Genomic DNA, 26,404 nt, shown 5'->3' with positions numbered 1-26,404 from the left:
GGGGGGGTGAGTAAGAAACGCCCCCTCTCATGCTTACATATTCAATGAGCTCCAGGCAGGCAGCAGGCATCAGGACAGGCGAAACTTGACGGCCACGACTCGCAGCTCATTCATTCCCCCCCCAGCAGCGGGCACGCTTCACGCAGCCTCCAGGACTCCTCCCGCTGCCTGGACGCACACTTGTTAAACTTTCCCCCGCCTGCCGCCGCACTTTCCCCGGCTTCGACGCTATGGACCCGCCATGGACGGACACCGGCGCTCCGGTACGGCATGCAAATACGTACTCTGACGTCGGCGATCATGTGGCTTTTGGCGTAGATCCTCCTTGTGATCGCCAATTTTTCCTTTCCTGTCGCCTGTTGTCTGCTCGACTATCGGGCCGCCGCCGCGCGACCGTGTAGAAGCGGAGACTCGGCTCATTTCGTGGGTTTACGGCGGCGGTGGGATTTGTACCCGCACCGCCTGAGCATCGCGCCAAAAAAACAACAACACGGCGGCCAGGTAAGAAATGGACAAACTGCTGGTGTCTTGTTTGTGTCTCGGCTCCCTGCTGAAAAGTCCCCCCCCCCTTGCTCTCCAAGTTCTAACTGCGTGTAGTTTGTTTGTTTGCGGCTCTTCGCTCCCTCTGCCCCCGCCTGGCTCCCAAACACCCACACGGCTCTGCATAAATATTTTAACTTGTCTCGCCGCATGAACTTTGCCTGCCCCTGACGCCTCCACCTGCACCACCCACACGGCGTGGCCGCCAACTTGTTTACGGGGACGTTTTTCGCCGCCGCGTTCAAGTTTCACTTTGAGACGAGGTGACCGCGGAGGCAGCGAGGAGAGGCGCCGTGCCTCACTTTTCCTCCTCCCCGTGTCGACATAACCAGCAAAACATGGCCGTCCTTTGCCGACATGTTGTTACGTCGATGGCGAGGGAGGGAGGGAGGGAGGGAGAGAAGGGGGGGGGGGACATTTGGGGAGAGTGTTTTTCTGCGCCCCTCTTGTCACATCTCGGGGCTTCGGCCGGTGGAAACCCCCGCAGCTCGGCCGGTGTGTGTCCGCGCTCACTCTCCGGTGCCGAGGTTACACCGCAACTTTCTCCAGTGCGACGCTGTTTGTACACTTCGACGTGTGCGTGTCCGTGATGTAGGCGTAACGTTACCCCTGGTGACGCCTCCTCCCCTCCGAGACCACAGCTCACACACACACACACACTCTGGAGCACTGGCGTGTGTCACTGCAGCAGCAGTTTAAAAAAGTCAGACATCTTTTTATTCACTGTATCAACTTTGGCTGTGTACCAGGGAAGACATGTCCTCAGTGAACCCAGGGAGATCATATGGAGGGATAGTGGCTGCCTGATCTGTATCTTTGTATTTCATACCTCATGTTGTACTTCAAGATAAACTGTCACCAGACAGAGGCATGAACATAACCGTGTACATCATGGGCATCAAACATGTCACACGCCGTATAATAATAATACACACGGAATCTTACACATGAATAAATTTCAGTCCCCTAAACATGCCTGATTTGATTTTGTACATCTGTGAAGATTCGCCAGCATCCAGGCCATGGTATCTTCACAGGTCGCACTGTGTAACGCCAGCAAGTGTAGTTGTTTGTGTACAGCTTCTGGACAAGATCCATGAATTACTGTTTGAGATATCAGTGGACGCGTTGAAATTAGCCGTAAAAAATGTTAAAGAGAGTGAAAATTACATCCTGGCCCTGTCGGCTGATCCGGATCCACACCCAAATTGATTGGGTTATTTCCCTTCTCCAAGTTTCATGGTAATCCGTCCGGTACTTTTTGCATAACCTCTATAACTGACAGACAAATGCAGATGAAAACATAACCTTTCTTTCGTGGGTAATTACAAAGACCTAAACAGTTTATTACCCCAGTGCCTTAGATGTTTTTAGTCAAACGCAGCCTCTTGTTCATCACCCCCTACCCACTTGTGTCTTCTGTCTTTATATCATAACAATGAATACAGAATGTCTATTGTTGTTTTTAGGTTCTTTGACATTATTTGAGCATCCTGTACACCTTAGGTAAATTGATCTCTATCCACATGCAATTGTTCCATACCCCAGGCTGGTATTGATACTATCTTTAAGCATATTGTGTATCGGCCATGGAACCAAAACATTTTGCATACAGTTTAAATGTTGATGTTATTATTCATTGAGCTATAGAGGGCTTCCAGCTAAGCCTGTGGTTCTGCAATTATCACTGACCTCACATAAAACAAGTGCAATGAAATCCATGCAGTAAGGAGGACAGGCTGTACATTATAAGAAAAACCGAGCCCTGGTATCAGATTGATACTTGGTGTTGGTCGGTTTCCAAAGTTGAGGTGATGGGAGAAGAAAACCTGGAGCAGTGGATTCCTGCAAACCACCTCAAATCTGATGCTTGTTGACCTGTAACTATTCTACATAATTGTTTGATCTGAGTCTGTCTTAAGCAACATGCAATATTAGTAGTAGTAGTGGTGGTGATGATAAAAATGATAAGCAAGGAAAAAGTACCACCTGGCTGTGAAAGTAGTTGTAATAAAACAGGTTTACTTCTCAATAATTCAGTGCTCCTGTTCACCAGGGAACAGTGTCAGATCTCTGACAGGTCTACACTCTCACTCCCTACAGGTGGGCACATTAATTGAAAAGCATACAGTGCCTGTTATGGTCGACTGTATATCTGTAGAAATGTCTTGTTCGTTAGAGGATGTTCTCCCGGCACTGGGGAGAGCTATTATGTTGTATTCATAAAAGCTCTCTGATCAACATTTCCACCCTCTACGTAAAAAAAAAAAAAAGAAGATGCAAGTGGTTTTTGATCACAGAGCAGTTAACCCTCCTGTCACACCAGTTACTAGCTATTCCTCTGGGTATTTGTACCCGCACCGCAGTTGGCTTCGCTCACTAAGCCACGCACCCTTGCTCTCTCCACGTGAAGAGAAACATGGCTCGCTTTTTGTTCTTCACATGATTTCCTCGTGTGATCTGCCAAATCAGAGATAATGTTGTGTAATTTGGAATGACAGGCGGCTCATTTTTATTGGGGGCTGAACAATGAAAGGGTTTCTGTTGATAAAAGTAAACCACCTCGTTTCAGATCACACACAGACAGTTGTCTGCTCTATAGTGTAGCCAAGCATTTTGCAGCATAATGTAGCTAAAATAGACGCTATTAATATTGAAGTAATTATATGCAATTAACCCAACTAATGAAACAAGACTTCTGTTTTGAATTATGAATGTTTTTGCAAAAACAAACTGTTATCACATCAGTCTACTGGAAAAATGGAAAACTGTAAAAATTCCTATTGTTGTGCAGTTCAGATTTTAAGACAACAGGAAATTACTTTGGTTGATGCTGGATAAATGTTCATTTAAAATTACACTTGATTCATGAAATAGTTTAAACATATAAAACAAATAATATAATCCATTGTATGAAATCACTATTTTATATATTACAATTTATTGTATGTATATTTCTTATATTATATATTATATATATATATATATATATTGGGTCACTGATGGTTGTTCCACCATAGCACTTCAATGGGGAAAATCACTTGTTTTACTCACCATAAGGTGTTAAGCAGCTATTATTTCTGGTAAAGTTGCATAAAAATAAGTCTATCTCGACTGAATTGCCTTCTTTCCTTGTCTTGCTCAGCCATGCAGTGGTTCTCAACGTACTGTGACCTCTTAGGATGTCAGAGGCGAAACATCCAGCTGTGAGGTGATCCGCTCCATTTGTTCCTGTAGGCGTTTGTTCGTTTACGGTAGTTAGAAAGTGGAAAATGAACAAGACTCAGTCTGTCGTATTCATTTAAATAAAGTATCACAGAGCCTCAAGAGTTGGTTCTAAATTATAAACCAAGAGTTGCATGAAAACACATATCTCTCTGTTTAGAAGGATTTATTTGGATAGCTTGTGCACTAGCTATTGTAAACCAATGCTTAATGTGTTTCAGTTTAAGCTGCATGTGACATCAAAAGTGTTTTATAATACCCAAGACCCTGATATACAGTCTAGCAGAGAAGAAAGTGCAGGATAATCAAACAGAATTTATATAAATGACGTGTGAGATCAGATTGTTAACAGTCATCGTGCCGCCAGATGTTGCATGAGTTAGTCATGCTCGCAAGGGCTATTGAAATTGTCTGACAGTGTTTCTTGCAGATAACGAGCTAATCTGGGGCAGACGATTGACAGGAAAACACATTGACTGAGAAGTTATGTTTATTTTGTATAAATGAAGGTGGACAGTTGGCTTGTAGTTTATGATGTGTGTGTTACTTATGTTACAGCGGTTCACTGGGAATGTTTGAGAGAAGGGCCCATTAGTCATTTTCGGAGGGGGGGGGGGTTGCTGCTTTATCAGAGGGAGACAATAAACAATAGTGGCAAAGCTGTTGCTAATACCTAGCGGGTGCTAAAAAATAATATTCTAATTATACAAAAGTCTTTAGGAATGAAAAAAAAATATATATAAAATTATATAGAAAGAGGCAAACTATGCTACTGGCATTTTTTAGCAGGTTCACCCAGGGTTCAAAAATACCTGTATACCTGCTCATTGTGGTGTAAAAGCAGTAATAGAAATACAACATGCAAGAGCTTTTAAATTGTAATTACATTATAGTATTATAGGTATTAAAAATCACTGTAGATGAGAAACTACAAAAAAAAAAAAAAAAGACATGCCTAGGAAGTGTTCATCTGGAGCACACGTACAGACATTTAAACAACATGGGGGTCAGTGGTCCAATTTCACAACTCCTTGTTTGATTTGGTCTTGTGCTGGTGTAGTGGCACATGGTCGGGGAGCGTGCAAAGGGTTCGTAGTTTTGCCGAACTTCACCTTAAGCAGCTGGTGGCTGAATGATGGATATTCAATTCTGCAGCCTGGTTGACATTCCTGCAGTCAGTACGGCGAGTGCAAGCTCCCTCGTGTCGGTGGCATTGCAACAATTGACACAATTTGACATCTTGTAGCAACATTTTACTGGGACCAACCCAAGACACACCAGTGCAGTAATGATGCTATGTAATGGATATGTTATTTAAGTGGTAGTCCTATCTGCACATATTTAAACCAATTTGTTGGCAAAATTACAACTAACAAATTGAAGTTGAAGCATAACAACATCAATCCAAACTTAAGTGGGGCAGGGAGGTTCAAATAATATGTTATTTGTGATTTATTGTATAGGAGTAAATTACAGTGACCTGTACATCAGTTATTGTTTTATGCTTTTGCCATTTGTTCATGCTTTGCTTACATAAATATTGTAACCTGCATATAAGACAAAACATATTTTTTTGGTTCTGTAGATGTTAGTTGAGCTTACACTTTATTTATTCTATGATATGTCGTTATTTTGGTTCGAGCTGACTTGCAGTGTGTTTTAGCATGTTTTTGTGTCTCGCATTCATAAGGAACATCCAGAATTTCCTGATTGAACATCACATGTCCACATCTAGTCCAGAGGGATATAATGGCTGTCCGTTCTCCTGGTGAAACAGTGCAATGAGTCATCACCGGTTGGCGCACGGAGGCTGTTGTCATCACAGCCTCTTGTGCTGAGCTCCACTCTGTGACGACATCGCTGACGCTTTACGCTGTGCTTCGTTGCAGGGCTTCTTCAGTTCATGTCCCTTTTCTCCGCTGTACCTCCTCCGCCGGTTTCTCTGACATGTTGTTAGGTGACTAAGGCAACCACAGAGATGAGCTCATCACCTGTAGGTGGGGCTGAGAGGGAGAGCGTGATGGGCGGAAGGAGACCATTATAGGGGAAGAGGAGAGGAGATGCATAGGGACAGACGGAGAGGGAGCATGAAGAATGCATCAGAGTACGTGTGATGTCTAAGTGAGACAGACTAGACAAATGAGTGACAAGAAAAGACAGAAGTTAGAAAGTCCAAGGTCCCACATTCACATTAACCCGTAAAGTAAAATTGTTAATGTTGTGTCAGTTTTTAGTGTAAAAGTCTGCACTTTGTTGGCTTAGAATCTAGTTGGATTCCAGAGAGTCTTCCACTACAGCTCTAGAGGAAACCAAAGCAGCAACATGTACAGGTAAAGCACAAATGGCGTGATATCCTTCTTTGGTGTAATGGTTATATGTGTCCACTTAGACAATCACCGGCTCTAGTTATGTACTTGATATGATGTTTCACAACCGCGGAAATCTTATTTGCAAAGTCAAAATAAATAGAAAGCATTGCAGGTATGTCTGTGGTACTTTTGTTGGAAATCCACTGAGAGAACAAGAGAAGCAGCAGCACACCAGAGTCAGAATATGTGAGTGGTGTGAATCAGAAACAAGCGACAGCTTAGCAGTGAGAAATTGAAAGAGAAGTCTGTGTATATGTGTGGGAGAAAGAGCAGGTACAGTACATCAGGCTCCATTAATACTATCTGACATCACTCATTTCATAATCTGTGTATTTTTGAAGACTTCAGTCAGTGCTTCATTGCTGCATCGATTATTATTTAAGTCTCTGAGTGCATAGCAATTTATACAGCAGTGTGATTCTGCACGTGTAAGCATGTATTAAACTACTCTGTGCACATCATCCACCAGCCAAAGGGGCTTATTTCTTGTAGTCACTGTGGTCTGTTAGAACTTGAAACTACTTCTGCAGTTGACACATTAAATCTCCAGTTAAAACCCTGAACCTTTGCATGCAGCCGTAAAAAAAAAAAAAAAATCAGCTTTATACCCAGCCACACAATTTGGTATCTTCATGTCACGTTGAGCATTCGTGTCTGCATGTGTGTGGATTTGCTCCTCTATTCACGGCCCAGTGTGTCCTCCAAATTTCAAGTTTGGAAAAAAGGAAAGAAGGAAATGGAGAGAGAGAGAGAGGGTGCATACTAAAAGGCCTCATGCATTGCACCACGTCAGCCAGTGGTAGAGCTTAGACTCACCCCACTTGTCAGAACGAGACCAATGGGGAGAGGCTGGGGACTTTTCACAAGCCACACCCACTGCAGAAAGCAGAGATTGGCAGGTGGGAAATCTGGCCGCACGGAAGTACACGGAATACTTCCCGAGACTCTGTCAAACAGACGCCAAACTCTCCGGGTGTTCACATTTGGATTCAACGAGAGCTTTCTGTTCTTCTGCATGCACAAATATAACGGACAGACTGCTTCAAAATATAAATAATTCTTTAAAAAAATATATTTCATTATAAAGTAATTCAATTTTCAGCGATTAGCAGTTGAACAGAAGTTCTGCAGCACCTCTTCACTGTTCTTTGTCATTGTTGACCTAATTTGCAGGTGGCTGCTTCTGTGCTATATGACTTTTGCCCTATTCCAGTTGTCTCCCACAAAGGAACTACTTCAACCAAAAACTCTCTTCAGACATTTTTTCCTGCCCACGAAAAAACTGCTCAGATTTACAAGGACATTTTCATTGGTGATAGAGGCTCTTAATAGTTGACATTGTGGTACAAGTTTTCTGTGGGAGAGTAATGTGCTGTTATCAGGGTGACTGTTTGTTTGTGTGCAAGGCCATGAGGCAGAGTGAAAGAGAAGAGCGTAGAGCAAATAGGACAGCAAAACCAAGTGAATGGGTGGGGGGGCATTCTCAGAAAAGCCACATAAAAATGTTGAAGAGGGGTAGTTTACCACTGCATTACTCCATTTGCAGTAATAAAACCCTGCCCCACACCCCATCTGCTTTTCATTGACACTCGGAGCCCCCTGGAATCAAGTCAACACGCGCTGACGTGTGGGCCTTCGTCACTCTGTGCGAGTGCGGAAGGGGTTGCAGCAACAAACCGGACTGAGGAAGCCAGAGATGTTCCATAATAGTTTGGGCGTTGGATGCGCGTCAGTTCCTAATGTTCAACAGGCAAAGCAAAGTGGCTACACTGCCGACTAATCAGTGGCAAAGGTTTCAGAAATATTCAGAAAGGCATTCAAAAGATTCGTGTTTTTTCAAGTAGTGTAAGTTAGTTAAATGTGCACTAAGTTACAAACAAAGGTAATTCCCACTCTTCTTTATGTCCCTGATAAGATTTACAAGCTGCTTAGAGACATGAACTTGACATTTGCCTTTTGAAGACACAGCAGGAGATGTGGGTCAGATGCCTTCACAACAACAGGAAGACGTACAGAACGTTCAGGAAAGGGGTGGCGTCTGGCTGGAGCATGCAGGAGGCAGGACATGGCGTATATACTCTGTTGTGGAAAGCTGTGTTTTTGTTTACAACACATAGACACCACATCTTATCGGCAAAAGCTTTTAAACCATATTGTCTTCAAAATTGACATTTACGTTGGTGTCTTCCACTTATAGACTCCTCTTTTTCATCCTGAGATATTTGTAGTTTTTTTGTTTCGTCCCATGTTAGAAACATCATCAACACGCCCATTTGCTCGCGGTGACTTTTCCTGACAATTTTTTGCTTTGATATATTCCAGATATTTTTATTTTTTTTAAGGGGGATCACAGGAGAGGTTCCTGAAAATGTCCAGCACATCTGCCTTAGATATTTGTGTTTTCACGTACGACCCCTCAGGATAATTTTCAGACATCAGTGCAGTTCTGAGAGCAGCTTTGGAGCAAAACGTATTTGTTAGACATAACGTTTCTTACTCTGAAAGTGTCATTCAGATCTAATAATCATGTAAAAGAATTGTCAGCATGTGCAGAATTAGGTGTGGGGTGTGAACCTTACTTTCGTGCAGATAAAGTAGAGTCCTTGCAGTCATGACACTGATTGACCTCTGTGTTTCTGCTCCTGGATTCAAGCACACTCACAAGCGCTTTCTGTTGGATACAGTGTTACCATAGTAACACTACCATCAGCCGCAGAGTGGGTGACACTTGGGTATTTTTATAGCTTGCCCTTTGTGTGTATGACGGTGTGCCTGTGTGTTTTCAGTAAGGAGACAGGTCTGGCAGTGTGTGAACCACATTAAATGGAAGACTGGTTCCTCCATGTAATGCAGCATGCTAGACAGTACTCACAGAATTAGTAGATTGAATAAGGGCACAGCAGTGATGATCAGTAGTTTTCTGGGACATCTATATAAAAGTTTGACAACTTGTCACAAAAACTGATGGGTGTGTGTGATACTACGAAAGCCCTCCTGAGTCCCTGCAACTTAAAATATAAAAAGATACCATAGAGAGGAGGTGTGTATATACACAATTTACAGCAGATAAAACCTGCTGATGTGAACAGATGTTGCTAAAATTAGGAGCAACCAAAATAAGGATTTCACACCGATACATACAGTATGTCAGCATCAGTGTACTGGATATGTCAGCAGGTAGTTACCCAAGATGCTTGGGGTAATTTAGATATACTGTTGCCATTAGTTTGTCTGTTCCTTAATTATTAAAAGTCGCTCTTAATATGTATCATAGGTGGAAAATATCCTGACTTCTTCATATTAGTGGATGTCCAAGTGTTAATTTTTCCAGTAAGTTTGGTCTAAATTACTTGTTTGATGCTATGGATGAAATGTAATGATTGATCAAGGGCGCGTATTGGTGGGACATTGCTCCTGCAGCTCCATCCCCCGATTGCTACTGCGCAGACTCTGGTTCCAAATGCGCAATTCGTGTCTGGGATATTTACATTTTTCTGGTAGGTGGCAGGAAGTGGAGATGCGTCATCAATCTTTGTATCAACTGGAAACAGGGAAATGACCAGCCTGGCTCTTTTCAAAAGAAAAGTTGTACATGCTGCGAGTGGTCTTTAGAGGAGATGGTCTGGAAATGTTAACACCTTTGGACAGAACCAGTCTAGTTTCTTACCCATCTCTGCTCATTCCAGTTCAGCAAAAGTAGTGCTGCTCTGTTGCTATGCAGAACACACCGAGCCCTCAGACACAGTGCAGCACTTTGCTTTGCTCTGGAGCAGCAGCGTGATGAGATTTAAATTAAGTCTGCAACGGTCCGAAAATCTGCTACTCCCACCCCTGCTGGGACTCGTTGTGTTAATGGTGGAGGTGCCTCTCCTCTCTCTCTCTCTCTCTCACACACACACACACACACGAACTGTCCTCCTCACTGCAGTGGCTGACTTATGGAACAAGCAGCCAGGAGGGAAAACACACTCAAAACAAGACGAGAAAGCGATACACACCCCTTACTGTAATGCCAACAGTACAGTGTGTGTGCGCTCCCTCTGTGCAATGTGTTTGTGAAATACAGTGTGTGATGGAGGTTGAAAGTTTGAGTTAAAGAGCAGAGTCATGGCACTGCTACAGTCTGTGTTGCTGCAGTTTGTTGTTTCTATGCTGCTCTCTTGTTTTTGCCTTGCTTGTTATTGTAGAGCCCCTGTGTACCCGACTGGTTTGTACTTCATGCATGGCTTCGAGCGTAGAAGCCACAGACGTTGCCATTCATATGCCTTTGTATTTGGATGACTGCATGCCTAAAAACTCTGGCACTCGGTTGGCTGCGTCTCTACAGTACATTCATTTCTCCAGCCTTCTTCTTTCTTCAGCTACAACAATGACCCCTACCCGAATCTGCCAGCTCCTGAGCTTAATCTCTATTCAAGCTGTCCAGGAGAGGCAGTGCATAGCTGTGCAGGAGACTCGAGTGCACCTAATCAGCCTGGCTAAATTTTACTTTTATTATTTATGTATTATTATCTCATTAAAAAAATAGATTGATGACCCTTTCCTTCACTTGAGCAGGTAATGCAGCTGATATGTAAGAAAGGTAATTTCATCATTATACACTCCAATCATTGAGTTAAGACAAGTTATAAGTTAATAAAAGATATCTGCATCAGACGACCACTTCATTCCAGTTTTTGAGTCTGAGCCATACCCCCCCCCCCTACTTTTATTACATTAATGATATCCAGAAATAGAATCTGAGAGGGGTGTGCTGCTGTGACTCACTTCTTTAGTGTCATTCTCTTCTCAGTGCTCTTTAGATATATATAATATACTTTCTATTGTACCACTATGTTTCTGCTGTATTAGATCATCTGTCTGTCTTCGTACTAGACAGGCTTGGTGTTACTGAGGGTTTGTATTGATTTCCCCTGTGCTCTCTTCAGTATGTATGCTAGTGTGTAGCCTAAACTGATTACTGCCAGCACTGATAAATGTATTTGCTGCCTGGCAGCATTAAAGGTAGCTCCTTCAGAAATATGGATCCACTGATATAATGCACCAATCAGACAGACAGCCAGACAACAGGCGAATACAGACAAACAGACGAGCAGGCGAGGGACCGCTGGGCTGAGTATTCATACAAGTTTAATGAGCATCCAGACAGTGGGGAGGTTGTGTCTCCAGCACAGAGCTTGCAGTGCACACAGCAGCTAACAAGCTAACTAGGTTAGACACTTTTACTAACAGGTGGAGGCTGACTGAATGACCCAGCCTACAAAAGCAGCCAAGTTTGAATCCACATTAATTAGCATTATTTGTGTTTGTTTATATAGCGTCTTCCAAAAGCAGACATCATTACGTGCTTCAGACAGCAGTCGGAAACATTAGGCTGGGTGCATTTCTTTCTGCAAGATGTTTACAATCAAACTGCTCAAACATTTCTTCCCTGAAGGACACCATGAGACTGGAGTCTATTAGCACGGCTATGATAAAGATATTATTATAAGTTATTTTGATAAAGTTTGAGCAGCTGTGGAATAGAGTAATGCATTGTCATGGTTATTAATTAGGCACTGTACTGGTTGTCTTTTCCATGATGGCATCCTGTGCTCCCAAACATCCAGCCAAGGCAGCATGAGAGCAGCCCCTCCCTCCTCCTCCTCTGAAAAAGATAGAGTGAGGAGGAGGAGGCTGCTGGTGCCAGTGGATCCACAGTGTTCAGCACTTCACACAAGCTTTTCTCTTTGTTTGAGGCAGTCAATGCACATGAGTTAAACTCCACTGCTACAAGTTGAACTGCAGAGCTGTTTGTGTTCGTATTGTGTTAAATATTTGACTCTGCCTTTAAACATGAACTCTGGAAAATGTCCAGAAAATTGAGTCACGTTCTCTGGCATTTTCCTTTTACATATAATGAATGCAGCGGTAGATTGTCCAGAACATTTTTGGAACATTCAGACGAGTAGTGACACCTGGGTAAAGCATGCAGGAGGCAGGGAATGACGTATTCTGCTGTGGAAAGCAGTGTTTTTGTTTACAGCGCATTGACGTCAGCCCTTATTGCCAAAATCTCTTGAATCTCACAGCCTTTCCAAGTTTACATCTTCTATGCCACCTTTTTTCATTCTAAGATATTTGTATTCTTACAATTCCATGTTTTTCAGCACGTTAGAAACATCACCTACACTACAACTCACTGCTTTTTCCAGAAATGTTCCTGCTGAATGCTCGTAGGAGAAGTTGGGGAAAAATCTCCGATGCAACTGACTCAGACATTTGAACTCTAACCTCCTCTGGAAATTGTCCCAATTTCATGTCTGAGAGCAGCTGTATCATGAATATCTTTTCTCTTAATGCAGACTGTCTGATGTGATCCCCATCTGAGGAGCCAGCGGCAGCTTTTAAGCTGTACCGACATTATTTATAAGTTCTGTAGCAGTCTTGTTGGCTGCTTACTGATATGGATGTTGCATAAATGAAATTGCTCATCCGCCCTCTACTTGTGTGGGCTCAGCACACACAAGTAGGAGGTAAAGGTCCAGCTACATCTTGGTTCTGTTCAGAGTCAGATCCTCATTCAGTCGCGATCATCCATCAGCAAGTCCAAAAGTGTCCAGGCTGTGTCAGCACAAGTTCGGCAGATCACGTAAGGTGACACGACAGATGCATCTCCGATTCCTTCCTGCTTGATCTTGGCTACATTGCTGGATTTCGGACAAGGGCAGACTTTTAGGGACAAAGCAGTGAGTTGAAGAATGAGTGTGTACACTGCTGTGTTTACATCAAGTGTCCTCTCAGAAGCACCTTATCTGTGTAGCACTCAAAACAGGGTCAGTAGGATAATCAGGCAGCATGTAACCTCATCCTTTAGCAGGGGAATCTTCTGTGTGCCACAACTGACTAGCTCGGATTTTGCTGGAAAATGTAGCCTCTTCCTTGACCTTCCCCAATCGTCTGTCAATGAGTGAAGCGGAAGAAACCTCACAAATGCACCACTCTTCATCCTGCAGGATAGGGAATTTTCCAGGCTTTCAACATGCACACGCATCCTGTCGGCTATTTCTGCAGGACTTCTGTTTACCAAAGTATTTCTGTTCTTTTTCTGTCTCTTAACCAAACACAGTCCCACATGCAGTCGGGGGGTCACCCCTATCTCAGCCGGTGACACGGATGTAGCAGTGACTTGACTAAAGCTCTACGTCCACGGTTGCTATAGCGACACCATGGTAATGAGTCTGCATTCTAATGATGCCTCAGTGGGTTGTTTGAGGAGTTGAGATATCTCGGGACAATGAGTCGGCTGGCGAATGACAGCCGTCAAGCCTTGAAGGGTACAGTGCCATGTGATTAATGCGTAGCTGTTGGATACGGCCATATTAAATATGAGACACGTTAAAGGGATTACAAAGTACAGTCCTACTGTGCTGAGCTGAAAGAAGCCTCCCATAGTCATACTCACATATTTATCACTGCCACTCCCTGTGAAATAGACTTAAATATGATCATTCTGTGAAACAGAATCTTTGTTGTTAAACCTGTTTCTTTTGTCAGTATTTAGTCTTAAGCATCCCATTTTAAAGTAGTGCAGCACACATGAGATTCTAAGAGGACTTTTCCTCGTCCTCTGTGCTAACTTGGTTTTATGGAAGCTCATTATGTCCTGTTAGAAGAGCACCGCTGCTGCATCGACTCATTTGATTTTTACTCATGTGGATATGAATATGAAGCTTCAGCGTGAGGCCTCAGGAATATCAATAGACTTTCTCAGTCAGATAAGCTACCCTCTCTATCTCTCTCTCTCTCTCTCCTCCTCTCTCCTCTCATTACAATATTACCCCGGGTAAGTTTCCTCTGCTCGCTCTCCCAAAGCTTTTAGTAACTGCTTTTCTTTTTTCTTTTTATGGGGGTGTCGTTTCCACACAGTCCAAATAAAGTCGCTCTTAGCTTTTTAGTCTGTGCGCCTGAAGCTGCTTTGTCTGTGATTTCTCACCCTGTTCACACTCCGCTGTGTAATTTGGTTTGTGATTAGTCAATATTTCTCAGGAGGACCCGCGTACTGACAGCTGCCAACAATAGACTGCATAGATTTGCATATCTGCTAAGTTGTCAAATCTCTTGCGATAAAAGTTTTTCAAGCCACATCAATAGACACCGAAGTAGTCCTGTGATTTACAAACATCATCAGGGAGAGGATTGTTGTCTTTCAGAGTGACGCTGCAAAATTCAGCGGAACCATCAGAGTTAAACTGAGTCTGACCAATAATTATAACAATAACAAGTGAGTGTTGTAAGCGGACAAAGTCCATGTGGCTTCAGAGATTGTTGTTCATGCTGTCATCCTGATTGTGCAACTGCTTTTTTTTTTTACGTTAATATACCTTGTATGTTGAGCAGATATAAATGGTCCTCTTTATTTTTCATTAAATGTTTAAATTTAGGACTAATTTACTCAATAAATGACAATTGAAAGTAAAAGGCAGATATTCTAACACAAAATAAATTAACATTGGGCTGAAAAGGAAAAAAATGAAATCATCAGTCTAACCACCCATCTAATTTGCTGGCCTGCACATGGTTTAATATTACTGGGCGTCTTGGAGTGTGGGAAGGGAGAAAGCCCCTCTCTGAAGGTGGCCCCCAAGAGACGTGGCAATGCCCAACCATCCCAGAACACTGCCAGGCTTGGCCCTATTAAGACGCACAGTTGTGCACTCAAGGGAGGCTATACACTGAAGCCCTCCAGCCTTCAAACAATGGAAGTCTGGGATGAAACTACACTGTCAGTATGGTCTTTGCCAGCAGTATTCTATGTCTATGATTTCAAGTGAGGGATGAAGAGGAGTCATCACTAAGCAGTATGTCATAAAACATGAATGTTCTCATTTGAAAAGCTGGAACCAGGTGATTTTGACTTTCATACATTTCTATTGTAATTGTTGAAATGATTGCTATTTAATTGTTTGAGCTCTACACTGCACCAACAGTAACTAATGTACTGTTCCCCTCCCCCTACCTGCCACATCCTTGATGTTTCTGTGGCTGACTTCTATTTGTGTCTCACACACAGTGAAATAAAACACTAGGATTTGTCTGAGTTGTGTAGGTTATGGACTTAACTTGGTGCAGAAAGCTGTTGGGATCGGATTTATTGCTGTGTGGAAAATATGTGGTCTGCCTTTCTTATCCCTTTCTTCTCCAGAACACTGTGCAGTATTTTCAGCACCAGTGTCCTACTTGTCTGTCAGCTGAGCACCTGTTGACCGTCTGCTGCTCGCCACTGTTTGTTTGTTTGTTTGTCTGTCTCTTTTGACCTTTTCTCATTTTGAGCCATTTTTGCCGGCTGTTGTCTCTACCTCCTTTGGGTGGTGGTTCACTGCAGATCCACATGGAACGCTGCTGAGAATAAATAACCCAACATGTTGCTTTACTTAAAATGCTCAAACGAGCCTGTTTGGTGCCTCCTACTCAAAAGCTTTTGAAAAATAATATATGATTTATAATTTTTCCTCATTCTCCATTATATACTGTGTATACTCCTCTCAGTTTATACACAAAACAAATTAAGAATCTGTGAAACCACAAAAAAATTGTACAGTTGTTTATAAAAGCAATTTGCTTTGTCTTTATTTTTTATGACTTGCATTGAGAATTTCAGGTGAGATGTGACCCATTCACTGGTTTCACTGATAAAATAGTAATTTAAAGTGACATTATAGGAAAGATGAGGTCTTGGAACTAACATCAGTGTGATACAAACTACCAACAATGACAGAAACTACCTTTGAGAAAAAATTATTTGATTAATGCTTTTCAGTTTGGTCTGTGATCTCTGCAGCAGAGTTAAAATGTCACTTCCTGTTTCTGTCTGCTGCACAACATCTCACCTGAATAATGCGGAGGATTTGATGCTGTTGTGAATGCGTCATGTGCATGTGTGAAAGGCAAACTACGGGTAAACTCTGTATTCAGTTTTGTCCATCTTTATACAGGCTATGGTTCTAACAGTTGCTTTTAAAAATGAAAATGTCTTTCAAATGTTTATAATGGTCTGTCCCTCTTCCCTAATCCAGGTAGCATCCTGTGATGCAGTTCCAGGAGGTTGGTGAGAACTGGAGCTGACACTGTCAGCGAGCTCAGCCTCCACTACACTACAAGAGTTCCATCTCTACAGACCTTCACATTTCACTGCCCTCCTCTCTCAGGCCACTTATCGCACCCCAGGGGAAGATTTCTCCTCAGGCTCCTTGGCCGCTCAGTCCCATTCCACAAACTGTTCTGAGCTTGCTTCCTGTGTCTCTGTCCTCGTACTCCTGACTATACGTCCACACCTTCATCCTTGGCACCTCAGCCATAGTCGCCATCACAACATCCCTGGCCAAGCACAAGCACCAGTTTGGGGCTGCCGTCCAAAAGGACAAACACAGTATCCACCATCAACATGTCCAGTCGACGAAAAGCTTCCACTCCCTGTATGATTCGACCAGAGCAGACCATGGTGGAGTTGGATGATGAGGCAGAGGAACCACACAATATGGAGGTAAACCTCAGTATGTCTGACATCAGTGTATGAATTGTCTTTTATATGCTGAGTTTAATAGATAAGATACTAGGCCTGCTTTTGTGGATATTTAAATAATTGTATTCTCTGACTTCTTTTATAAATTAAATAGGTTTTATTATATTATATTATTAAATACTGACCCCTGTGTGTATATATTAGAATGACTGTGGCTCAGGGGTTAGAGCGGTCGTCGGTGGTTCGATCCCAGTCTTCCCCATTCTGAATGCCTAAGTGTCCTTGGGCAAGATTCTGAACTCCAATTTGCCCCTTCTCATAAAAAAAAAGTGCTGCACATAGATGCACTGTATGAATGTGTGTATTTTTGTGTAGTATGCTGAATTTTTCTGAGGATTTCAGTCATGTACTTATCTCGGTATTTGCTTTTTTAATCAGGGACATTTTCCAACACGTATGGCGGTCTGCAAATCTTGTGCATGTATTTGAAAATGCTAATTTCAGTCCATTTCATCCCTCTGAAAGCTGACCTTTCTCTCTCACAGATAACGGCAGAGAACCATAGTGAGGACGGGCTCAAGGAGGCAGATCTTTCGAAAGGAACAGATTCACCCATGGACCTGGATCTAATGGGAAAGGCCTCTGACCCCTTGACTGCTCCTGACAAACCTGCCACTGAGCCACCAGACCTTTCTAAGCCCCAACGAAGGCAGCAGGGGGGCTATGAGTGCAAATACTGCCCCTTCTCCACACAGAACCTGAACACTTTCAAAGAACACGTAGACGCCAACCACCCTAACGTCATCCTCAACCCCCTGTATCTGTGTGCCGTCTGCAACTTCAACACAAAAAAGTTTGACACCCTGACGGAGCACAATGAAAGGTGTCACCCTGGGGAGAGTAACTTTAAATTCAAGCGTATAAAAATGAACAATCAGACCATCTTAGAACAGACAATAGAGGGGTGCAGCAACAACGCAGTCATTTACAACACTTCAAGCGCCAATTGTGGCAAAGGGGACGAACTCGGCACTTTGCCACTAAGCAAACCCGCGGCAATCAAGGTTGGTAAACCAAAAATGTCGTCAGATAATAAACGGACAGAGTTGGGTAAACTGACCCCAGATCTGGCCAAGAAACCAATCACAGCGCTTAATGTCAACGGGACGGTCATCATCCCTGAATCAACGCTCCTTAAAGCAGACAGCCTTTCTCACATCATGCCTTCCCTCCAGCGGCCTCTAAACTATACCCAGGTAAGAATTTTTCTCTTCTGTGCTGTTCCTGTACAGTTTAAGGAGGTTTGTCATTTTTGTCAGGAAAATCAATTACCACTGTCACTGTTTGAACGTTAACCCTAAAGCTACATCCAGCAGGAGGTTTGTTTAGCTTCCAAGGAAATTATCAAAAAATTGCAGACTTTTAAAAAATCACATTAACACAGTTTCCATGGCTGACTGTTATGTTCCAGGTGCCGAAGATCGCAGTGCCCCTCAACACAACCAAATACAACCCGTCACTGGACGACAACCTGACGCTCATCTCGTCCTTCAACAAGTTCCCCTACCCGACACAGGCTGAGCTCTCGTGGCTCACTGCAGCCTCGAAACATCCCGAGGAGCAAATCAAAGTGTGGTTCACCACACAGAGGCTCAAACAGGGCATCAGCTGGTCACCTGAGGAGGTACGAGGTGTATGTCAGGTCAACTTTGTTTCGAATTCTCATCCTTTGACTGTAGTTTGATGTTTCATTCCACGGTACTATTCATCACTCCGAGGCTCAAACAGGACTGAATTCTGAAAGAGTGAAAATAATTATCTTCTTAAAGACTTTATTTCTAGCAAGTATGGAGAATAATTATTCTTGGCTGCAGTATTACTTTGGCTTGGGACTGTGCCCCAGTAAACTAGAATGGCAAATCCCTCCACCAAGTCCCACTAGTCCCCTTAAATCCAATCAAGCTGTACCAAATTTCCCACAGATATCGGTTAATTAAACTTGTCAGATTTGTTTTCCATCAAGATCCATGAATTATTCCCTGGGAAGTTGGTGAAAATGTCAAAAACAATGTTAAAGAATGCAATAAACAAAATCCTTGATCCGCCCCTTTGTTCAGATCCATGCTTAAATTGAATGGGTCTATCTTGGCCCATGTCCCTTCCACCAAGTATTAGTGGAAACCCGTTAGTAGTGTTTGCAGAAGCTAGATGCCAAACAAACAGCAAAAGACTGATGGGGTGAAAAACATGGCCTACTTGGCAAAGATGATCACAGCTAAAAGCACAGGAATACTAATTGTTTGTTTAGTCAATAATAATCACTGATCAGTTTGTGGAGTCCTTTTGGGTCACTGCTTTAATGTTCCGTTATGTTATTTATAATGGAATGTCCTAGGAAATTTGACCTGCAAATTAATCATGGATTAATTTTTTAACAAAATGTTTACTAATTATGCTAATACAATTTTGTCCTACACACAGAAACAAGTATAAGAAATCCTCTCCCTCTGTTACAGGTTGAAGAAGCCAGGAAGAAAATGTTCAACGGTACAATCTCCTCTATGTCTCAAACCTTCACTGTGGTGGCTCCTCAGCTCAACTCCCAGTCATCCACAAGCATGTCTGCGGCATCTGCAGTCTCCAAATTCATGCAGCCAGCAGGCTCTGTCCTGCAGTCCCTCCCCTGTCAGCTGCTGGGACAGACCAGCCTGGTGCTGACGCCTGTAGCCAACGGCTCCACAGTCACCTGTGCACCGCTGGCACTCACAGTGGCAAACCAGGTAGAAAACCCAGCACAGAAATGTAACTCATGACTCAGGGGGCAAAAATACACACATTCTTAGTGTAGAAGTACAGATACTTGTGTTAAAAGTACAAGTACTGAACCACCTTCTTCACTTGAGTAAAAGTGTAAAAGTTTAGGCTCAGAAATTTCTATTTCACTCTTCAAATTAAAATAACATAAACTAAAAACTGTTAAAGCATGAAGAGTCATGTGAGTATGAAACAGGAAATGTGTACAGTGCATGGAATGAAATATCCTTTATCCTTTTGGTATTTCCTGCATGTTTCTGACAGGTGGCACAGTCACTCAAACGACCCCTGACCTCCCCTGTGATCGCCACAGAGAGTAAACGACCCTCCATCATTCAAACAATCTCGGCACCCAAGCTGACGTCACCCAAAGTGCTCAATTTTACAGTTGACCCCAATAAAACAGGCGAGCAGCTCTCAGTACTGAGGTCCAGCTACACACACTGTCCTTTCCCTGAGGAAGATGAGGTAAGAATAAGTGAGTCAAATGGCTTTTTCTTTTGAGCCATGCCTTATAAGTTGTACATAGAGATTTTTGTGGCTGCTTTTATTGTCTTATCTACTACTGCTGCTTTTTTTTAAGCACAAGTCACAAACAAACCCCTGTGTATATTGTTTCATCCCATGTTGCATCTTGTCGTGTGATTAGATCTACAGGCTGATAGAGACCACTGGGTTGTCCAGAGGAGAGATAAAGAAGTGGTTCAGTGAACAGAGGCTCCTTAATCTCAAAGGTATGTGGTGTGAACAGTGCCACACATTTAAAATGATAAAATACACTCACTATGATTAATCATACATGGTTTAAAAAAAGCTAGTTGTGCTCATCAGGAGTGAGTTTTAATCAACAAACCAACTGTTTTTGAGCATTGTGCTTGTGCTGCATCATTTCACCCATCATCGTTTTGAACCACTAATCATGTTTTTCACTTTTCAAAGGCGTTCCTCCACCACCAGTGCTGGTGAAAACAGAGGTGACACCAGTAGTTAAAGATGGTCCAGTAAAGAAAGCGGTTCCCAGCCACTTTCCCCTGCTGGAGAGGGTGAAGGGAAAGACGTCCGAGCAGCTCAAGGCTCTAGAGGAGAGTTTCCAGAGGAGCAGCTCTCCAACTGAGGCAGAGCTCGGTACAGCCCACACATCAATCCGCTCACACTCAGGACTGTTAATTCCTTCTTATTTTGGTTTGCAACTCAGAGGAGTTCCAGGAGGAATCTATTAAGGTGCTTTCTGAGAAAATGTCTCAGTGAGAATACAGCACGAAAAAATCCACAGCAAGTGAGAAGCTGTGTTAATGATGTTTCTAACACACGAGAGGGAGAACTTAAAAAATACAAATATGTCAGGATGAAAACAGCTTTAGAGAGGAGTGATGCACATGACTGGGACAATTCTGAAGCAACTGTAGATCAAGAAAATACAGATAAATATTGAGTCAGTTATAATATAATGAGTCAGTGTATTTTTTCACATGATGTGTGCCATGTGTACATAATGTAACTCTTGAGAGGAAAACAATCAGCCTCATTAAAAGACATCATTCTGTGCGCAGACTGTGTATAAGTGCATTCGAGCAAGTGTTATTTTGCTAACTTGTTTGCTTGTGGTCTCAGCCCAAGTACAAAATTCAGATGCTTAGTGTGAACACATTACATTTGTCTTTGTCTCCAAAAACACATATCAGCCCTCCTGCAGATCAGGAGCTAATGAGGCACAAAATCAGCTTCTCAGATATCTTATTAGGATCAGTTAATGTCGTGTAGTTTTCCAACAAAAACGAAGACAGAACATTTAAGCTCCTTATCAAACCTTTGTACCGGAATGACGATCAATGGGATTCAATTCAGTCTGACAAATGAGCAGCTGGTTCTTCAATATCCTCACTTTGTAACTTTTATGTTACTTCAAGAAATTCAGTATTTTTTTCCTGCTATTAATAGTTGCTCGCAGCATGTGACTTAATTTGATCTAACCATAAAGGAGCTGTAGGCTCTGGTGGATTCCTGCATGACAGGAACAGCAGAAATATCTTTAATAAACACATTTTGAAGTTCCCCTGGGGAGAGACTACATTTCCAGGTTTCCAAAACAACTTCGCATCTAATCTAGTGTTTCTCCCTCTGCTGCAGACCAGCTGGCCCAGGACACCAGATTGTCCAAGACGGAGGTGGACTGCTGGTTCTCGGAGCGCAGGGCACTGAGGGACAACATGGAGAAGACTTTACTCACCATGGCCTCAAAAAACACAGAGGACCGACAAGACCGGCCCATAGCGCTGCTGAACGGGGCTTCCCATCGAGAGCAGGACGGGAAACCCCTCAGCTCCTCTCCTCACCCGCCTGTCCTCTCTTCCTCCTCCTCCTCGTCCTCCTCCTCACCTCCAGTGCTTGCAGCCACCTCCCCTCAACCGCCAACCCTCTCCTTCTCTGCATCTCCTCCCGTCCTCACCTCGTCCTCCTCATCTTCTCCCCATCCTCCCATCCTGTCAGCCTCCACAAGCCCAGCTCCCATCAGCAGCCGCTGCCTCACCCTGCTCAGAGAGGTAAGAGGAGGTTGAATGCACTTATTAAGCTGCTTTGGATAAAAGCGTCAGCTAAACGATATGTAATGTAATGTAATGAGGTGTATTAGAATACACCACGAGTCAGAGCGATGATTTGAGCTTTAATGATATAAAGATGAGCACTTTTCTAATTGCAGAGATGTTGCTAATGGTATCAACAGATTAATGAGATGAGACTTGAAAGAGATTGGTTTATGAGGTGGCACCTTTTTTAATATAATCTGAAGGGAGATGTGTCAAATTAAATGATTCATTTTGAGACGGTGTTTTACATGTAATTGACAAGAAGAGGAGTGATTGACACTACATGATGAAATTGGCTGATACCTGAATATTAAAAGTGAGATAAGATGTAAAGAGAGGATATTAGTGTCTAGAAAACAGTGGGACCCCGAGGGATTACAAAACCTAAAAATGGGTCGTGCAGTATGTTTAGGAGACGTTTCTTTAACAGTAAAGGCAAAAGGTGTTTTATTCCCAGAAACAAATTGTCGACCCCGAGTGCAGGTGTGAACACACCCAAATGTCCTGAATGCATCCTGAGATCTGATCACAAGAACCACAGTCAGATGTTAATATCAGGTTTGAACAGGGTCATTGTGCAGATTTCCTGAGGTGATCCATATGTTTCGGCTGCTAAAAATAAGGGTCCATCAACAATAGCTAATGTATTTTTAGTATCATATCACCTCCCATTGGACATAAACATAGAGGATTTGAAAGTAATTCTCAGCTGAATTGAGAATAAAGGCAGCTCTGATGTGCAGTCCCTGTGAGCAGGCTCTGTTTCACTGCGAGAGAGAATTTCAAGGAACTGTGCCTCAGCATCGTCACATTGCAGCAAAGAATTAATAACTGATGTGGTTTGAATAGTGAACTTTTTTTTTTCAAATTTGTTCCCGCAGATGTTCTGTCGGACCCAGTGGCCGTCTCCTGACGAGTACAGTCAGCTGGAGGTCCAAACAAGCCTGGGACGCACCGACATTGTCCGCTGGTTCAAGGACCACCGCTTGGTACTGAAGAACGGTGAAAGTCTGGACTGGATGGAAGGTTTCCGAAACCAAAACATAGCCAAGCAGCAGAAAGCAGGCCAGGAACAGAGCAAGAGCATTTCCTTGGAAGTCAAAGCTGTAACTGGTGAGTTTTGGAAGAGAGCGTGTTACACTACTGCGATAGCCAGTGTCCGGAGGCAGTATATTGTCCTGAGGAGCTGATTAGAATTTGGTGGTCTAACCAAACACACCATCCTAATGTTATTTTGCAAATCATCTAATTCTCTTGTTTGACTTTGTGCTTTCTGATTTTTGTGCAGACGTCGGTGCAGTGGAGGAGGCTGGTGAGAACACAGCAGCTACAGAGCACGCCAAGCTGTCAGAACACGAAAAGGTAGAGAGGCTGACTGACAGACTAGCCCACAGTGTGACAGACCTGAGCCAGACCAGACTGGACCAGACTAGCTCCGGCACTGCTGATAAAGAGAGGTGGGTGGCGACATGAAAATAAATACCAGATCACTGTGGATCCTGGAATAATCAATCATATGCATGTTGATTGTTCCATGAACTACATGTTCATGAATGTGTTTATGGTACTTTGATTAATGCCAAACAGAAATGAATCTTTTTCAGATTTTGTCCTAGTTCCTATAAGGAGTCTGTTTGTGTTTTCTTGTTAGTTGGGTAAAGGTGACTGTGGCAGTGGGGGAGGAGACTGACGGAGGAGTGGAAAGACAGATGCTGTCAACAGACTCCGATGTTTTGACCTTGGAGAAACCAGAGAGAGTCACTGGTTGATGGTAGGTTTAGTTGGTGAAAGAAAAAAAAAACTATTATTTGCTGTAAAAAAATAAAAAGGGATCAAGAAATGAGATACAGTGTTTCCCATTAATTATCTAGACTGTGGCGGCCTTTAATATTCTAATTTGTCCTGCCACAGTTTCATGAGGAACCAATTTTTTTTTTTCACTCCTCTGATTTCTAACTTGGTGTGACCAGCACCATTTGCAGCGTTCCCGCACTATTGTCAATAACGTTTCTTCTGTCCACGCAGAACTTGTAGTTTCATCTGCAGCTGTGGCATCAATGCAGATGCTGCACTCATGCGAGAACTTATTATTTGTTGGTTTTTGCCGCATGGGGTTGAAATCACGTTTGACAAATGATTGCTTTGTAAAGATGATATTGATAACAAGGGGCAACACCTTCAGTTGCATTAGAATTCATTCGCAGATGTTTCTGGCCACCCGAGCAACATCTGTAGGAAAATATCTGGTTCTTAAGGTTTCTTGACGCTAAAAAAATGTTTGGTAACTGGTCACAGCTGGATATTTCCTGGACCGCTGTGACCCCAACCAGAAATAAGCGTCCACACAGAATGGATTGATGGATGGGCGGATGGTGGGGTTGGGGATTAATTGTGTAACTTGGCTTGCATAAATGGATACATAAATGTTGAACTGTTCCATTGAGATGCCACAGCTGCAGCCTCCAGCTACACAGGAAGTTATTAGTGTGTAATTATGTGTGACTGGTCCTTCAGAAAGATGGCATGCTGGGACGGCAGGATGATACTTGGTCCACACTGTTATTAGCATCACACATGTCGACAAGCACACGCGTATGCACGCTTGCTGTCACGGGGAGGTAGAGGAGAGGGAGAACATGGAAACATTTCTTGTTTGTTTTATAAAAATACAATTATTTTCTGTCGTCAGTAAGACTTTGGCAAGTGATGATTTTTTTCTTTTTCACTCAAGCAAATAGTTTAAAAGAAAATCTGGATACAGTATTAAAAATAAATATACTTCTTCTTGATGTCTGACTATGTTTCAGGGGAGTCACTGATCATCATTGGACGATGACCAAACGTGGAAGCAGTGATGTAACTGTCTGCCTGTGATGTCATCACAAAGCTCTGGGGACTTTGGAGTTCTGCAGTTGGAAGCACTGACGTGAGGTGCAGACTTTAAGAGGAGTGCCAAAGCTGGACTTGATGCATTGTTCTTACGAATACAACACTTTTTAAAAAAACAAACAAACAGAAGAAGACTTGTAAATATTTTTCTGTATTGCAAAGAAAAAGGTTTGTACAGTTTTACTGCGAGGGCGAGTTTTGTTACATTTTTAAACAAGTCTGAACACAGCCGTGAACATTTTTTTTTTTTTGTCGTTTCATGATCAGAGCGTATGATAATCTCTGTTAATCAGTCCTATTTTCTTGGGAATCAAACTTGCGCACGACTCTATATGAGCAGTCTTTGATGGCACTTGCATATCCCTGCTGTAGTGATAAGATATTCTCATGACAGGCCACTTCAATTCACACTCTTAAGGTTTCTTTTTTTTTTTCCAGCAGCGTCACCTCGCCCTCATAGGATATGGTGAAGGTGGGGATCACTCATGTGATGGAGGGGATGTTTGGGGGAGTAAGAGTGTTTTGAGAGATGTGAACATGGCAACAGCCGAGAGGTCAGAATGAACACAAGCCGCTGTGTGAGCAGAGAGCGTTGGGTCGAATGAACGCATTGTGCATCATACTACTGGTATTGTATCTTTCCTTACCAGCTGGTTTTTGCATCAGTTCATGAGGCACGTTAAGGTAACGGCACAGAATGTTTTTTCATGAAACAGAAATGATAAATCACACAACGAGAAGGAGGAGTGTCTGTTCGATCGCACCACGCTGCCTTTTCAGCTCTCAACGTTTCCTGAAGTACAGCCTGGTGATGATTTCACCTTGTTTTGTTTTTTTCTGATTTGATTTGGAATCCTTGGTAAATATCTCATCGGTCAAAGCCACCATCAACTGCTCTTGCATGTGCTTCAGCTTTCATTTAAAAGAAAAAAGAGGGACCTCTTAGACTTATGGGTCAAATCCTTGCGATGTCTGTGCAAGTGGGAAAAGAAAGGTTAAGTTGAGCTCATTTTGAATCGTTTGACCAGCAGGTGAATGTCTGTTTACCAGTTGAATGTCTGCTGCTACTGCTTCAGTTTTATGCTCAGACACGTTTCTGGGATACTGTACATTTGGTTGTATGGAAACCTTTGCATTTTCATTTTCTAAGCCTGCTGTAACTCAATAAACACACAACTGACTGTCAAACTCCCCTCTGTCTACGATGTGTGTAAATGATGTGCATAAGAATGAGAAATCTAAATTTTAAACCACTGGGTCTGAAGTTGACAGCGTATTCTGACATCTTTGAAGTGATGCATCTTTCAACTTGTCCATGACTTTATGTCGACCATGGGGAAACGTGTGTGTGTTACAACATTCCTGCCATCAGCCCACTGGTTAAAGAAGTTAGTGTTGTATATGCAAACCTTCAATAACTTTAAGCTTGAGTGACGCAGCATCCGGTCATCTCAGATTTTGATCTGCTCTTCAAATGCAAT

General features: G+C 42.9%; 1 protein-coding gene across 2 annotated transcripts; it reads left to right on the top strand.

The window, feature by feature from the left end:
- Positions 1-35: 35 nt before the first annotated feature.
- Positions 36-26,115, top strand: zhx2a (zinc fingers and homeoboxes 2a). 2 transcript variants are annotated; one of them, XM_020091272.2, is made up of 13 exons: positions 36-501; positions 16,190-16,656; positions 17,181-17,891; positions 18,107-18,319; positions 19,152-19,415; positions 19,714-19,917; positions 20,099-20,183; positions 20,389-20,574; positions 21,577-21,989; positions 22,916-23,147; positions 23,323-23,491; positions 23,686-23,805; positions 24,842-26,115. In XM_020091272.2, the coding sequence occupies exons 2-12, from the start codon at positions 16,558-16,560 to the stop codon at positions 23,801-23,803; spliced, it is 2,694 nt and encodes an 897-aa protein (XP_019946831.2). In that variant the 5' UTR covers positions 36-501; positions 16,190-16,557; the 3' UTR covers positions 23,804-23,805; positions 24,842-26,115. The 2 variants fall into 2 exon arrangements, with proteins under 2 accessions (XP_019946831.2, XP_019946832.2); XM_020091273.2 differs by having other exon boundaries at positions 101-263.
- The last annotated feature ends 289 nt before the right edge of the window (positions 26,116-26,404 follow it).

The sequence above is a fragment of the Paralichthys olivaceus genome, chromosome 13, assembly GCF_024713975.1.
Source record: "Paralichthys olivaceus isolate ysfri-2021 chromosome 13, ASM2471397v2, whole genome shotgun sequence".
Lineage (NCBI taxonomy): Eukaryota > Metazoa > Chordata > Actinopteri > Pleuronectiformes > Paralichthyidae > Paralichthys > Paralichthys olivaceus.
This window is presented reverse-complemented; position numbering and strand designations above follow the sequence as displayed.

Bases quoted from the DNA above. Each gene is read 5' to 3' on its own strand.
- zhx2a (XM_020091272.2), top strand. From the start codon at position 16,558: ATGTCCAGTCGACGAAAAGCTTCCACTCCCTGTATGATTCGACCAGAG. The intron at 19,918-20,098 runs GTAAGAATAAGT...TCGTGTGATTAG, and splicing joins CTTTCCCTGAGGAAGATGAG to ATCTACAGGCTGATAGAGAC. The intron at 23,148-23,322 runs GTGAGTTTTGGA...ATTTTTGTGCAG, and splicing joins GGAAGTCAAAGCTGTAACTG to ACGTCGGTGCAGTGGAGGAG.